Genomic DNA, 15,562 nt, shown 5'->3' on the forward strand with positions numbered 1-15,562 from the left:
TCTCTCTCTCTCTCTCTCTCTCTCTCTCTCTCTCTCAGACAGGGTCCTACTCCTGCCTCTGCGATCTCAAGTATTGGGATAATTGGCAGGAGCCACCAAACCCAGCCTTGAATGGCCAACTTTAATATACAAAAGTGAATCCTTTAAATACCCTTGAGATTTCTTAAAACTTTTTCCTCCCCAATTTCCTGATGTTCTCCCATCCCCAACTTACCTGGTGTAAAATGGTATAGCGCTCAAGATACAGCTCGGCTTTGTCTCTTGCTGTTCCAAATAAGGTTGGTGCAGCATGATTAGTCATTGATAGGCTAGAAAAAAGGAATGCCATTAAAAAGACTATGTATGGGGCTGGTGAGATGGCTCAGCGGTTAAGTGCACCCAACTGCTCTTCCAAAGGTCCTGAGTTCAAATCCCAGCAACCACATGGTGGCTCACAACCATCCGTAACAAGATCTGGCACCGTCTTCTGGAGTATCTGAAGACAGCTACAGTGTACTTACATATAATAAATAAATAAATCTTTTAAAAAAAAAAAGACTATATATATATATATAAAACACAAAGGTCAGCCCATTGAAATTAACTATTTAATCAATAAATAAAGCGGATAAGTACACTTGTTGCTCTTACAGAGGTCCTGAGTTCAATTCCCGGGACTCATATGGTAGCTAAAAACAGTCTGTAATTCCAACTCCAGGGGATCCAGCACCCTCTTCTGAACTCCAGGAACACCAGGCACGCACACAGTATACACCCAAACATGTAGGCAAACACTCATACACAAAATAAATCTTAAAAATCATTTAATATCAATAAATGATACATGGTATACTTACGGAAGAAATTTTTTTCTTTCTGAATTATATATAAAATGTGGAATATCAAAAGCTCCAATGATATTGAAAACATGTTCCCTGAAAAACAACCCAGAAAACACAGTTCTGAGCTTTAAACTCAAATATTATAAGCATAATTTACATTATCTTTTGCATATAATACCTTGCATATTTTCCTCAAGCCATGTATCACTTTTTTTACTGTGTCACAAATAATAAGAGGATAAATTTTTTTAGCTTGATATTCTACTTTTAAGAGATACGAAAAAAGCTGGGCGTGGTGGCACATGCCTTTAATCCCAGCACTTGGGAGGCAGAGGCAGGCGAATTTCTGAGTTTGAGGCCAGCATGGTCTACAAAATGAGTTCCAGGACAGCCAAGGCTACACAGAGAAACCCTGTCTCAAAAAAACCAAAAAAAAAAAAAAAACACGAAAAAGCCAGGAGTGATGGTGCCACCCCCCACCACCAACCCCCCACACCTATCTCCCACACCCCACAGTCACCCTCCCACCCCACCCCGACTCCCACACTCCTTGCACTAGGAAGGCAGAAACAGGAAAATCAAAATCCCAGGGCCAGGCTAGCCTGTCTCGAACAACCAACCAGTCAATTATACTTTTGATGTTCAATTTAATTCATCCACTGCACACAGACCATTAAATCAGATTGACTAGAAACACACTACATCAGTAATATACAAATATTATAATCTCACTAGAAAAAAAATAATGAAGACAAATCATTTAATAATGAGATTTATAACGTGGGCTGTCACTCAAAGTGAAACAAGCAACGACAACCTCTAGTGGAGAACTGCTGACCACGAGTTGTGTTCCCATGAGAATGAGCACTTAGTAACCCCTCCACAGATGTCCCGTTTACCCACATACATAGTCTCATCAACAGACTGACTGCACTCCTGCACAGCTGCTTCAACGACAGATCGTTCAATCATGTTCGAGGACACTAAAAAAGGAAGTTCAAAATTAAAATGTAAAACAGACATGAAGACTCAGGTATGGGAGCTCCCACCTAGAAGTCCAGCAGTTGGAATTGGGAGGCAGGAGAATCAGGAGTTCAAGGCTGTCCTGGGCTACATAGGGAATCTGAGGCCAACCTGAGCTACATGAAACCTTGTCCCAAATCAAGGCATAAAAATTAGTTCTTTGGGGGGCTGGTGAGATGGCTCAGCGGGTAAGAGCACCGACTGCTCTTCCAAAAGGTCCCAAGTTCAAATCCCAGCAACCANATGGTGGCTCATAACCATCCTTAACAAGATCTGACGCCCTCTTCTGGAGTGTCTGAAGTCAACTACAGTGTACTTACATATAATAAATAAATAAATCTTAAAAAAAAAATTAGTTCTTTGGTTGGATATAGTAGCACGCAGCAGTAATCCCAGCACTTTTAAGACACCTCCCGCCTCCTCTTTCTCTCATGTTCTAAGTTAGCCTGGGTTATAGAGCTATATTCTATCCAAAACAAACAAAATAAAAATAACAAATAGAAAGATGGTCCAGTATATAAAAGCACCTGTTCTATTCTTTTTTTTTTTTTTTAGGTAGGGTTTCAATATATAGTCTCAGCTGGCTTCAAACTCTTAGACCAGGCTGGCCTCAAACTCAGAGATCTACCTGCCTCTGCCTCTGCGTCTGCCTCTCTGCCTCTGCCTCTGCCCCTGCTAGGATTAAAGGTGTGCACCACCACACCAGACAAAAACAAGCATCTTTATTTGTATAGCACTTCTGAAAATACACAAAAACCAACTATAGGATTGTATAGGTCAAGTATCTTATTCAAAAACATTTGACACCAGAAGAGTTTGGGTTTTGGACTTTTTGCAGATTTTAGAATAATTGTATTCTATACATAAATGAGATTTCTTGGGAATGGGACCTTAAGTCCAAATATGAAATTCTGTTTCTAAACTATTTATTTGTTTATTTATTGTTCATGTGTATTTATGTGTGCCAGCATAAATTTATGTGCACAGCATGCATGAAGGAGCCCACAGAAGCCAGAAGCAAACATGGGATCCCCTAGAACCGAGTTCCAGGAGGTTATGAGCCAGCACGTGGGTGCTAAGAACTGAGTCTGGGTCCTCTGCAAGGACAGTAAGTGCTCTTAAACACTGAGCCACCTCTCCAGCTGCAGGAATGTCTTTCCTATGCCCTTTGATGGACTTTTAAAAACAGGGCCTCTGTATATAGTTCAGGCTGGCCTCCTGAGTGACAGAAGCGCAAATACTTGCTGAACACCTGGCTTTTTATGCTTTATGTACATCTTCCACCCAGCCTTAAGGAAGGTACTTGTCTACAATACTGTGACTCATCATAGGAGGTCAAGTGAGAAATTTTCTACTTGTGACACTCTCTTTGACACTCAAGATTTAGGAGCATTTCTGATTCTGGATTTTCAGATTTAGATTAAACCTGTATATGGAAACTATTAGGTCAGAAAAATCATAAAGGCCATGTGTCAATACCTTATTTTCCCATGGTCAAATACAGTCATAATCCCTTAATATATGAGTCTCTGCTTTCTAAAGATTATTTAGTGACATAAACTCAGTTAGATTCAGTGAGGTTGGAGGAATGTAACTTACTGGAAACCACTGTGTTTCACTGTAATGGTAGAAAAAGAATATAAATGACAGCTTTCTTTCACTGCAGACTTGGTAAATGTACCACACCGTCTTTACAAACTTTATTCCATTAGACAGGTGCTTCATGGCACTCAGATCAATATACCTGCTTTTTCTGTTTGTTTGTTTGTTTGGTTGATTGGTTGGTTGGTTGGTTTGGGTTTATTGAAATGGTCTCACTGTGGAGCCCTGGCTGGCCTGGAACTCACTATGTAGACCAGGTTAGGCTCAAACTCAGAGAGATCTGCCACCTCTGCCTCCCCAGTGCAAGGATTAGGGTATGCTACCACACCAGCAGTATACCCAGTTCTTATTGATGAGGAGGGCAACTTTGAGTATCAGCCTAAGAACACAGCTAAACAGGCTGGAAAGCAACACAAACTCAGGCGTGATTGGAAAAGTGTGTACCCTTAGTCACTGTCTTCAGGCAAAATACCATATGCCATTTGGAATTAATATACAATGATTAATAATAATCATGATTTCCTAAATGTTCACTGTAAAGGAATTTATAAAGAGTGTGTTTAAAAATCCCACCTTTAGGAGTGAACGGAGAACTAGTTCTCCTCTGAATCATGGACCACATGACTTTTAGCATCACTGAAGATGCTAGCTAGCATCCATACCACATATCAGAGTGGGCTAAGACTCCTATTCTGTTGGCGGTAGAAACACTGGTTCATTTCTCCTTGTTAGGCCAGTGCCTGTGGTGGCAGATGAAGTATTTAACTGGCAGAACAGGAGATTTAGGCCTTCTTACTTTTCTCTTATTCCCCCAAACACTTGAGAGTATCTAACTTGACAAGACAGTCACAGGTTTAAAGAGCAAAACAAGACACCATTAGGGATCAGATCAGGGCCAATGGGGGTAAAAGCACTTGCCACAAAATTCTGGTGACACGAGTTTGATCTTCAGACCCACATGGTAGAAGGAGAGAGAGAACCTGCTCCAAATTTGTCCTCTGACCTCCACATATGTACTGTGGCATAAGTGTATACACACAAGCAAAATAATAATAATAATAATCAGTAACAGCAACACAATTCTTTAAAGGGCAAGATCAAATTCAATAGATAGAAAAGATGCTGTGGTAACTCCACCTCTCCAGGAGACTGGGAACTACAAAAGGAACAGAATATCCTGAGGTCACAACTCAACTAACCCTTTGGGAAAAGACACTACTGTGTGACTTTCTCAGAACTCTGGACTATGTCAATAACGGAGCCTCAGTATCCTTTTAAATGTAAATCAGAGGGCACAAAGCTACAACAATTTAAGCATCATCAGAGAGTGTTTCTTACAGGGCTGCTTCTCAACTGTATCGATGATCTTTCCCAGGATCTCCTCTAGCTCCAATTCCGTGACAGACTGCAGAGCTTCAGTCAGATACTTGGTGGCTTCACTAGTGAAAGAAAGAGAAGATGAGACCAAGAATTTCTCAGGGGTGGAAGGGGAGGCAGAGGGTGGGGTGGGGGTAAACTTTTATTTAAATCTTATAAAACTCAAGCTTTATAAAAAGCTAACATAACAGAAAACTCATTTCTCCCTCTAAAGCCTCAAGTATCCCTCTAAAGTATCAAGGCTTGAAACAGTTAATTAAAAGAATAAGTGAACAAGTAAAATAAATCCCCGAAGCAGACCTTGGTAAAACACCTTTTAAAAAATCTACATGAGCTGGGTACACTGGACATGTGAGATGACCCTGTCCTGACTGGAGTGTATGAGACTCAAAGTTGAAACTCTGATTTAAGTTTTTGTTTGTTTTTCTAGACAGGAGTTTCTCTGCTTAGCCCTGGCTGGCCTGGAACTCACAGAGATTCACCTGCCTCTACCTCCAGAGTGCTGGGATTAAAGTTGTGCTGGATTCCTGGCCCACAGTGAATGCAGGCATGAGTGCCATTGAGTCTCTAAATCACAGGGTAACCTGTTACACAGCATTAGATTAACATTGTCTTCCCACAGGAAAGTCCCATGGCGTTTAATTCCACACACGGTGCTCTGAAGCTAAAAGACTTGGGTGTATATCTCAATGAATCAATTACTGAGCTTCCAACAGCTTTATAATAGTACATTTTAAGTAAAAGGAAAAGCTATTTGCTCAATTAGTCCTCTCTTCAAATGTCAGGGATTAACCAAATTAAATTCATCATTTTCTCCCCGGTTATTTATACCCAGGTTGACCTTTGGACACTACTGGGCAAAACGTAAAGCTAAAAGGTTCATAAAGTTCACAGTTATGAAAACAACATTCAAACGCTGACTCAGAAGGCTATACGGATCTCAGCAGGTGTTTAAACGGAAAATGTGTTATAAAATGTAAATTGTAATAAGAGATTTCTTGGATAAATTCATTTTTAAAGACTAAAAAGACACACTATAGCCAGGAAAATCTCCTTTGGGGGCAAATTGTAAACTAGGAAATCTAAGAAACTAAACTAAAGACTCGTTTAAAAATCTATCCAAATTTTACTTCTCCAGGCAATAACGCGAATCCCACACAGAGACGGGTTTGGGAGACTCATACTCTACAATATAAATCGCCAACAGACACGCATGTGGATTCAGGTCTCTCCTGCTTTGACCCGACTCTCTGGACCTTCCAGAGGTAACACTGTTAAGGATTCGCATCCTGCAGAGACCGGGACCTCGGCAGATCCGAAGCCAGCACGCCCCCAACTTCCCGGGCTCAGTTCGGCGTCAGCGCGCAGCTCCGCCCAGCCTGGAAGTACCGTTCGCACCAGGCGCCAGGGTCGCGGAAACCCAGGTAGGCTCTGCAGCCTCGAATGCACCAGAGCGACCTCGCCTCTTACGACAGAAGGTTCTAGATAGGGCATTGCGGCGGGACAGGTTGCCCCGAGACTCACCTCCTGAGCAGCAAGCCCCGCAGCTTGAAAGCTGAGACCGTGCGGCTCCGCAGCCGCTCCGGCGCCATGTTCGCGATTTGGCGCCACCGCCGAAGCCCCGCCCTCCCCTGGAATGGACACACCCCTTGTCCCGCCCTCATATTCTTGGTCTGGTGAAATGGTTTTTTTTTTTTTTTTTTTAAATGGATTTTTTTTTATCCCTGCTAACTGCAGGGCCTCTGGGAATCTCAGACCTTGCCTAGGGAGTGAAGTAGGAGTGGTCTGCGTGGGAACAAGCTTCCTTTATCCCAAATGCATTTTCTGAACACTCAGCCCCCCCACACTCAGCTACCCTCTTCTACTCTGACTCTACCCAAGCTTCTTACACCCAGAGCCTTCCTTCCAGGACTATGAGAGTTGTAGAGCAGCCTTGTTTCCCAGTTCTTCACAGGCTCTGGAAATACTGTGTTTTCACCGTTTTCGATCACTCCGACCACAGTTTTAGTTGAGGGCCTCTCCACGATCTGCTGCCATCATTTAGCAGTGCCCCACTTTTTTCATGACAGACCTTTTTTTTTTTTTTTTTTAACTAGTGGAGTAACAAACTCAAGATTATAAATGGTTGGCTTGAGGTGAATTGTCAGGGCGGTGGAGCCGCACTTGAATTGTTATTCTGAGTCCTACAAGCAGACTCAGTAGAGAACATTTTAAAATGTTCCTTTTTGCTGAGTGTGATGGCACATGCCTTTAATCCAAGAACTCAGAAGGCAGAGGCAGAGGGGTGTCTGAACACCTGGTCAACTTGTTCTAGAGAGTGAGTTCCAGGCCAGACAATGGATCACAGTGAGACCTTATATAAAAAATCCATCCATCCATACACACAGACAGACACACACACACAAACATAACTTGTTCTGGTGAGATGAATAAACAACTGACTGTTTATAAGTAAGCATGCAACTTTACAGGACACAGGAAGCTCTGGGCATAGGGTCACAGATCTGTAATCCCAGCACTCAGAAGGGGGAGGTGCAAGGATCAGGAGGTAAAGGCCGTCTTTGATGTCACAGCAAGTTCAAAGCAAGCCTAAGACACCTGAGGCTTAGTGGGAGGGGAGAGGCCAATAAGCAAAAAACTTGATTTCTACATAGATATAAGCAATTATCTCTGGGGAGTATAGTTAAGATCTTTTTGTTAAGTGAAACAGTAAAAAAGAAAACATATGTATATTTGCTTGATTTTACATTTCAAAACTTTTGAAAAGTTAAACTAGACAAAAAAGAGAGATCCCAGCTGTGGTGGTTTGAATAAAAATGTCCCCCATAGGCTCTGGTGTGTAAACACTTGGTTCCCAGTTGGTGGCGCTGTTTGGAGCGATTCATGTGGTGCAGCTGTGCTGGAGTAGGTGTGGTGGTTTAAGTATACTTAGCCCAGGGAGGGGCACTATTAGGAGGTGTGGCCTTGTGGGACTATAGGTGTGGCCTTATTGGAGGAAGTGTGTCACTGTGTGGGCGGGCAAGGAGACCCTTCTAGCTCCCTGGAAGCCAGTCTTCTACTTGTTTTCAGAACAAGATATAGAACCCTCAGCTCCTCCTGCACCATGCCTGCTTGCATGCTGCTATGCTCCTGCCTTGATAATAATGGACTGAACCTCTGAACCTGTAAGCCAGCCCCAATTAAATGTTGTCCTTATAAGAGTTGCCTCAGTCATGGTGTCTGTTCTCAGCAGTAAAACCCTGACTAAGACAGTAGGCTTTGAGATTGTGTAACATCCCCTACTTCCAGCTGTTTTTCTCTGCTTCCTGCTTGCATTTGAAGATAGGGGCTCTCAGCCTCCTGTTTCTGTCATGTGTTGCCATGACTCCAGAGGTAAAAGTGCTTGCCATGCAAGCCTGAGGACCTGAGTTCTAATCCCCAGAGCCTACATAATTCCAGATGTGGTGCTGAGAATCTTCAATCCCAGCATTCCTACAGCCTAATAGAAGATGGAGACAGCAGGAATTTTGGAAGCCCGTGGGTCAGCAACAGTAAACAACTAAGAGACCCTGTCTGAACTGAATCAAGGTGGAAGACAAGGACAGAAGCCAGTGTGTCCTCTGACCTCCACATGTATGCTGTAGTGGCACACACAACACACACACACACACACACACACACACTTAAAAAGATTAAACTTGGGGATTGGAGAGATGGCTTTGAGTTCAATTCCCAGCAACCACATGGAGGCTCACAACCATCTATAATGAGATCTGATGCCCTCTTCTGGTGTGTCTGAAGACAGCTACACTGTACTCATTATCATTAAATAAATAAATAAATAAATCTTTAAAAAAAAAAAGATTAAACTTGTCCTGGGTGGGGATTATGCCCGGCTCTCTCAGGAGTATACTATATGCATTTCTCCACTGCAAGGGAACATTCTGGGTGAGCATATTACTAGGACACACAGCACAGGAGAGCTGTACTGAGAGTGCAAACTGTGAAGGTGGTCCTAGGTGCTTAGGTGAGACAGGAGCCTGTAAAATTGCCTATCTTGATCTGGTCTATGAATGTCAAACAGTACAGACTGCCCAGGGGCTACAATGAAATCACAGAAACCTTTAAACAGAGAGATGGAGTAAAGGTGAATTACCCTTTCAAAAGCCTAGGGTAGGGGGTGGGGGAACTGTGAAAAGCCAAGATGACTTCTGGAGAGTGAGAGTGGATTTTAGAGAATTGAGCAAAGAAGAGACCATTGTACCCCATATTGTTCTTTTGACACAGTAGTTGGTACATGCTGGTATCTCTCTAGAGTGTGCTTGACCTTGTTAAGACCCTTTTCAGTAGTCCTTTAGCTTGTGGATCCCAAGGCCAATTCACATTCACTGGTATGAAGGACAGTTCACCTCCAGATACCTCCAAGGTCATCACCTTAGGAACAGTATAGACAGATTACCAAGGTACAGAGATGTCATGGTCACCCAGAACCTTGCTCTGTCATCATGCCTGTTTCCACTAAAAAGGTTTCATTATATCGATGAAGTGATGCAAAACATCAGAGTGTTTTACAGCTTTATAAAAGCATCTGAGAGGCTGGGTGGTGGCTCGGTTGATAAAGTGCCCACCCCACAAACACGAGGACCTGAGTTCCGATCTCTAGCACCCACATCAAAGTTGGACATGGTGGCATACCTGTAGTCTTAGCACTAGGGTGAGGCAGAGACAGATGGATTCTCGGAACTAGCCGGACACACTGACTAATGCACACACCCACCTGCATATTTGCCGGAGGCCAGCTCCGGCATTCTTGTTCTCTCCTGAAGATAGCTAAGGGGAAAGAGTGTTGGCAGGGGTGGGGACAAGACTTGGTCTTGCAAGATATAAGTGTTACTTTTATTATAATATGACGTTTATTTATCTTGATTCTAAGTTACTTTTGCAATGGTAGCTGACCCACTGTGTACTCAAATAAATAAATAAACCTTAAAAAAAAAATAAGAAATCATCTATTTGTCTATATAGCATCACTACAAAACAGTATATCTTCATTGATCTTCAGAAATCTGCTGAAAAGGGTGGGTTGATACTAGTAGTTGTTCTATCTATTTAATAATAGTAGGAAAAGCATATTAACAGCAGGAATCTTTCCTAAACTGCAGTCTCTTCAGCCTCTCCGAGAAGGGCTCATCCATCCTGCTTTCACAGTCCATGGTGAAACCATCTCAGGGAGATCGCCTGCCAGCTTTTAGCTTCTCCTAGCTGGCTCCTGGCACATGCTTGCCCATATACACTGTATACATACCAAGTTTCAAAAGTAATAATAAAGAGAAATAAATCTGAAAGACTAGACATTCATTATCTGTCTCTAGCTTTACAGGTTCATGAAGAGTAAAAACTCTTAATTCTTGTGACTAAGTTATCACTGAAGCTTCATATAGATAAGCCCAGTCAATATTCTGTCTTCTGTCCTTGCACCCACAGTAAATCACTGGTTCCCTTTTAAGACTTTTGCTTAAGGTACCTGTTGTACCTAGCAGTGAGGATGGGGATGGGTTGAATCCCAGCACTTTGAAGGGAGAGGCAGATGGATCTCTGTAGGTTCAATACCAACCAACTCTGTCTCAAAAACAAACCATACCAACAAAAACAGCTTGGAGCTGAAGAAATGGCTCAACAGAGTCAAACCCACATGGCAGTTCCCCAAACCCACATGGTAACTCACAATCATCTATCATTCCAGTTCTGGTCTCTATGGGCACTGCACATACATGATGCACATACATATGCACATACATACAGGCAAAACCATCTGTACACATGAAATAAATCTTTTAAAAAATTATGGAGGCCATGAACACTCAGGAGGCAGAAGCAGCTGGTGGGTCTCTGTGAGTTTGAGGCCAGTTTGATTATATAATGAATTCCAGGCAGCCAGAGTAACATAATAGAGAGACTCTGTCCCAAAAAACAAACAAACAAAAATAACAACAGCAAAAATCAAAGAAAACACAAAAACGAAAAAGAATAAAAAAGGAGACAGGAGATCCCTACTAGGTGCACAATTATAAAATTCTTGGAAGTATTATGGCCTAGTAAGATACCGGTGACTGTAAAACAGGTGCAGGTATTTGCAGAGCTTCTAAGCCATTGATATGTTGTCATTTTCCACTTCACCCAAGTTACCCATCCTTTTTTGTTTGTTTGTTTGTTTGTTTGAGACAGGGTTTCTCTGTATAGCCCTGGCTGTCCTGGAACTCACTCTGTAGACCAGGCTGGCCTCGAACTCAGAAATCCGCCTGCCTCTGCCTCCCAAGTGCTGGGATTAAAGGCGTGTGCCACCACGCCCGGCCTGTTACCCATCATTTTCTTTTTTAAGATTTATTTATTTACTATATGTAAGTACAATGTAGCTGTCTTCAGACACTCCAGAAGAGGGCGTCAGATCTTGTTACGCATGGTTGTGAGCCACCATGTGGTTGCTGGGATTTGAACTCTGGACCTTCGGAAGAACAGTCAGGTGCTCTTACCCACTGAGCCATCTCACCAGCCCCTACCCATCATTTTAATAACTTGATTTCTAAAAAGGGAGAGGGCACCATGGAGCTGGGATAGAAAGGCTTGAGAAGTTTTGATCAGGCTAACATCCTTGTTAAGCAAGCTAAATGGGTATGTGCCCCAAGACCTCAGTGACCCTTCATGTTAGAAGGTGCCAGAAGCTCAGAGGATGATGGTATCTGGAAGTTATGGCAAAAGCAATCGGAGATCGGAGCAACAAGCAAACAGTTCGAATGAGGCTTTAGTCCTGACTGTGGGAAGGGGAATAGCTGGCACACATTTCTAAAGCAGAATTGCTGGGTGTTTTCAAAGCACGGCAGCAGGTGAGTGCCATCGCATGTGCCTTGGTATTATATTAGTAAAGACAGATTCCCAGAGTACAAGACGAACTGAAGACCTAGGTCTCTTTCTGGATCTAGAAACTCTGCGAATGCATATTCACAACAGTGAGGTGTGGCGTCTGTAATCCTGCCACGGATGCTATGAGGCTTTATGCTGGGTCCTCTGAAGCCAGTGTGCATCCATCAGTAACTGAGTCAACAGCCAAGCCAGGAAGAGACCTTCCTTACCCCTGTTAATGCCTGGTCCATGAATGACAACAGCAGAGGGTACCAGACACCCCCCCAAAAAAAAAAAACAAAAACCAAACAAACAAACAAAAAAAACGTGTGGCTGGAGCTAAAGAAGCCAGTCGGCTAAGAGTACTGCTGTGTCTTAGTCACTGTGAAGAGACACCATGACTAGAGCAACTCTTATATAAGAAAGCATGTTGGGCAGCGGTGGCGCACGCCTTTAATCCCAGCACTCGGGAGGCAGAGGCAGGCAGATTTCTGAGTTCGAGGCCAGCCTGGTCTACAGAGTGAGTTCCAGGTCAGCCAGGGCTATACAGAGAAACCCTGTCTTGAAAAACCAAAAAGAAAAAAGAGAAAAAGAAAAAACGAAAACATCTAACTGGGAACTTGCTTACAGTTTTTGGGTGTTAGTCAATGGTTATCATTCAGGAAGCAGACAGGCATGACGCTGGAGCAGTAGCTGAGAGCTTTGCATGCTGGTCTGCAAACAGAAGGCAGACAGTGACACTGGACCTGGTGTGGGTCATGCTTCCTTATTCTTTCCACACAGTTCAACAGGAGACTAGGAACTCAAATATAAGAACATATGGGGCCCATTCTCACTCAAACCACCATATATGGACATGGACATTGTTCGTGAAACTTGGCCTTAGAGAATCTATTCTGGCATATTCGGAGATATATTCAGAGAGAAAAGAGAAAATTGATAAGTTCTACCATGGGGACGACAGATATGGAAAAAAATATGTTACTGGTGTCAAAATCCTGGTATCTTTTTTTTTTTTTTTTTTTTTGGTTTTTCAAGACAGGGTTTCTCTGTGTAGCCCTGGCTGTCCTGGAACTCACTCTGTAGACCAGGCTGGCCTCCTCGAACTCAGAAATCTGCCTGCCTCTGCCTCCCAAGTGCTGGAATTAAAGGCGTGCGCCACCACGCCTGGCTCCTAGTATCTTTCTACGTAGTAGCTCATAGTGCATTGAGTCTTCCTGGAAATCAAAAGTTATATACCCTTATTAAAATATGGACCATCTGCTTTCAAGTATCGCTAGGTTCACATTGACCACAGAGGAACCAATATCAGCTAGAAAATAGTTCATGCCACTGTCATTCCCATGGAATGTCCCAGTATGCTGCAACATGTCCAAACATGCAAGGCTTGTTCTCAGTTATAGCCATGGCATATGAATGTTATATTGAGCCAAATACATAAATCTGCCCATCCTGTGAACCTCACAGGCCTTAGGCTGCCAGGGAGAGATGCTCATCAGATGCCCTTACTCGTGGTTGACTGCACACCTCTTGCAAGTATTTCCAGGAAATAAACATCAGGTAAGACTTTCACCAAGGGTCTCATCTAACTCAAGGTTGTGCTGAGACACCCTTAGAGCATTGCCAGTGATGGGGGCACTATTTCACAAGCACTGGTGTGCAGAACGGGGCTGAGGACAACCAGCTCCGATGATACTTCCGCCTACCTTACAACCCTACAGGGGCTGGGTGGGTTGAAAAGAAAAACATGTCACTAAAACAGCAGTTAAAGAATTTGGATGAGGGCTGGGAAGATGGCTCAGTGGTTAAGAGCACTGACTGCTCTTCCAGAGGTCCTGAGTTCAATTCCCAGCAACCACATTATGGTTCACAGCCATCTGTAATGAAGTCCAATGCCCTCTTCTGGTGTGTCTGAAGACAGTACTCACACAAAATAAATAAATCTTTAAAAAAAAAAAAAAAAGAATTTGGGTGAAGGTAACCTGAAAGGATAGGGCACACCCAGAATCCACAGAATATTAAACAAACAAACAAGCAAACATACCAGTGTTGGGCCTGGCTCACCACCTCACGAGTTGTTTGCCAAGGAGGCCCGTGAAGTCCCCCAAACAATACAGACTATTGCCACTGCTAGGGATTGCTCACCAGAGTTAGATGGTGCAACAGCCATTCTTGGTTATCAACTTGACCACACCTGGAATTAACTAAAATCCAAAACTGGAGGGCACACCTGCAAGGGATTTTTGCTTACTTTGAAGTAGGAAGATCCACTCCTAAACCAGATCTTGAGGAGAGAAGACACACCTTTAATCTGGGCACCCCTTCTTCTGGAAGCCTATATAGGAACAAGGAAGAAGGAAGCCTTTTCTCTTCGCTGATTGGAGCCTTTGGCAGGCCCCTATAGGTGAATCATAGAAGAGACCATTGGGATTGTGGAACAAGGCTCTATCATCATCTGGAGACAATTATTCTCCCTTTGGGGAACAGTTCTTGGCCTGCTACTGGGCCTTAGTTTTACAATGAGCCACCAAGTTACTGTGAGACTTAAGCTGCCCATAATGAACTGGGCATGAGTGTTATCTGACCCACCAAGTCATCAAGTAGGATGTGCACAGCAGCAATCTATTATGAAGTGGAAGAGATAGACAGACAGAGATATCACTTCCATTTGACTATATATATATATATATATAAATAAATCAGGCCCAAGCACATGCATGTTACATGAAGAAGTTGCCCAAATGTGTATGGTTTCTAGTCCTGTTACAATGCCATCTGCTGTCAACCATGCACCTATAGCCTCATGGAGTATTCCCCTATGGTGGATTGACTGAGGAAGAGAAGACTATAGGCTAGTTTACTGGTGGTTCTGCATGTTATGCAGGCACTACCCAGAAATGGACATTTGCAGCACTATAACCCCGAGACAACCCTGAAAGTAACAACCGAAGGGAAATCTTCACAGTGGGCAGAACTATGGGCAGTACACATGGTATTACAGTTTGTTCGGAAGAAGAAATGGCCAGATTGTGCAGTTGTTCACTGACTCTTGGGCTGTTGGTGGGTTGTTCAGGGACTTGGTAAGAACATGATTAGAAAATAGGTAAGAAAGACATTGGGGAGGAGGTATGTGGATAGATCTCACCAAATGGGCGAAGGATGTGAAGACATTTGTGCCCCATGTAAATGCTCATTGAAGGGTGACTTCAGCCAGGGAGACATTCAATAATCAAGTAGATAGCATGATCCATTCTGTGGACAGTCAGCTTCTTTCTCCAGCCATGGTAGGTTATGCAAAGATTCAGCAACACGGACTTCCACTCACCAAGGCTGACCTGGCTGCAGCCACCACTGGGTGCTAGATCTGCCATCAGCAGAGACCAGCACTAAGCCCCAGATATTGCAGTATTCCCTAGGATGACCAATCAGTGACCTACCTGCTGGCAGGTTGACCACACTGGATCACTTCACTTTGTTCTTACTGGAGTAGATACTTATTCCGGTTACAGGTTTGTCTTTCTGCACACGATGCTTCTCTGACATAACTGTTATCTGTGGACTGAGAGAATGCCTTATTTACTGTCACAGTATTCCACACCATACTGCTTCTGACCCAGGAACTCACTTCACAGCCAAAGAAGTGTGACAGTGGCTCACAATAATGGAATCGGCTGGCGTTTCCGCGTTCTCGACCATCCTGAAGCATCTAGCCTGATAAAAAGATGGAATGACTTCTTCAAACGCTCTTACAGCACAAACTAGGTGGCAGCAGCCTGGTGTGGGGCAGCATTCTCCAGAAGGTGGTATAGGCTTTGAATCAAAGTCCCACATGTGGGGCTGGTGAGATGGCTCAGTGGGTAAGA

The 15,562-nt window shown here is 43.4% G+C and overlaps 1 protein-coding gene across 2 annotated transcripts in view; it reads right to left on the minus strand.

Moving 5' to 3' along the window:
- The window catches only part of Pole2 (DNA polymerase epsilon 2, accessory subunit), a 26,530-nt gene extending 20,087 nt beyond the window's left edge, over positions 1-6,443 (minus strand). Inside the window, exons 1-5 of one of the 2 annotated variants that reach the window (XM_021201675.1) lie at positions 6,348-6,443; positions 4,785-4,885; positions 1,729-1,804; positions 837-914; positions 215-308 (exon numbers count right to left, since the gene is read on the minus strand). In XM_021201675.1, coding sequence (XP_021057334.1) covers positions 215-308; positions 837-914; positions 1,729-1,804; positions 4,785-4,885; positions 6,348-6,415 — 417 coding nt within the window. In that variant the 5' untranslated portion in view covers positions 6,416-6,443. The remainder of the gene's footprint in view (positions 1-214; positions 309-836; positions 915-1,728; positions 1,805-4,784; positions 4,886-6,347) is intronic. The other variant, XM_029540676.1, reaches the window with a different exon arrangement.
- Between the last annotated feature and the right edge of the window lie 9,119 nt (positions 6,444-15,562).

The sequence above is a fragment of the Mus pahari genome, chromosome 7 (assembly GCF_900095145.1).
Source record: "Mus pahari chromosome 7, PAHARI_EIJ_v1.1, whole genome shotgun sequence".
NCBI lineage: Eukaryota > Metazoa > Chordata > Mammalia > Rodentia > Muridae > Mus > Mus pahari.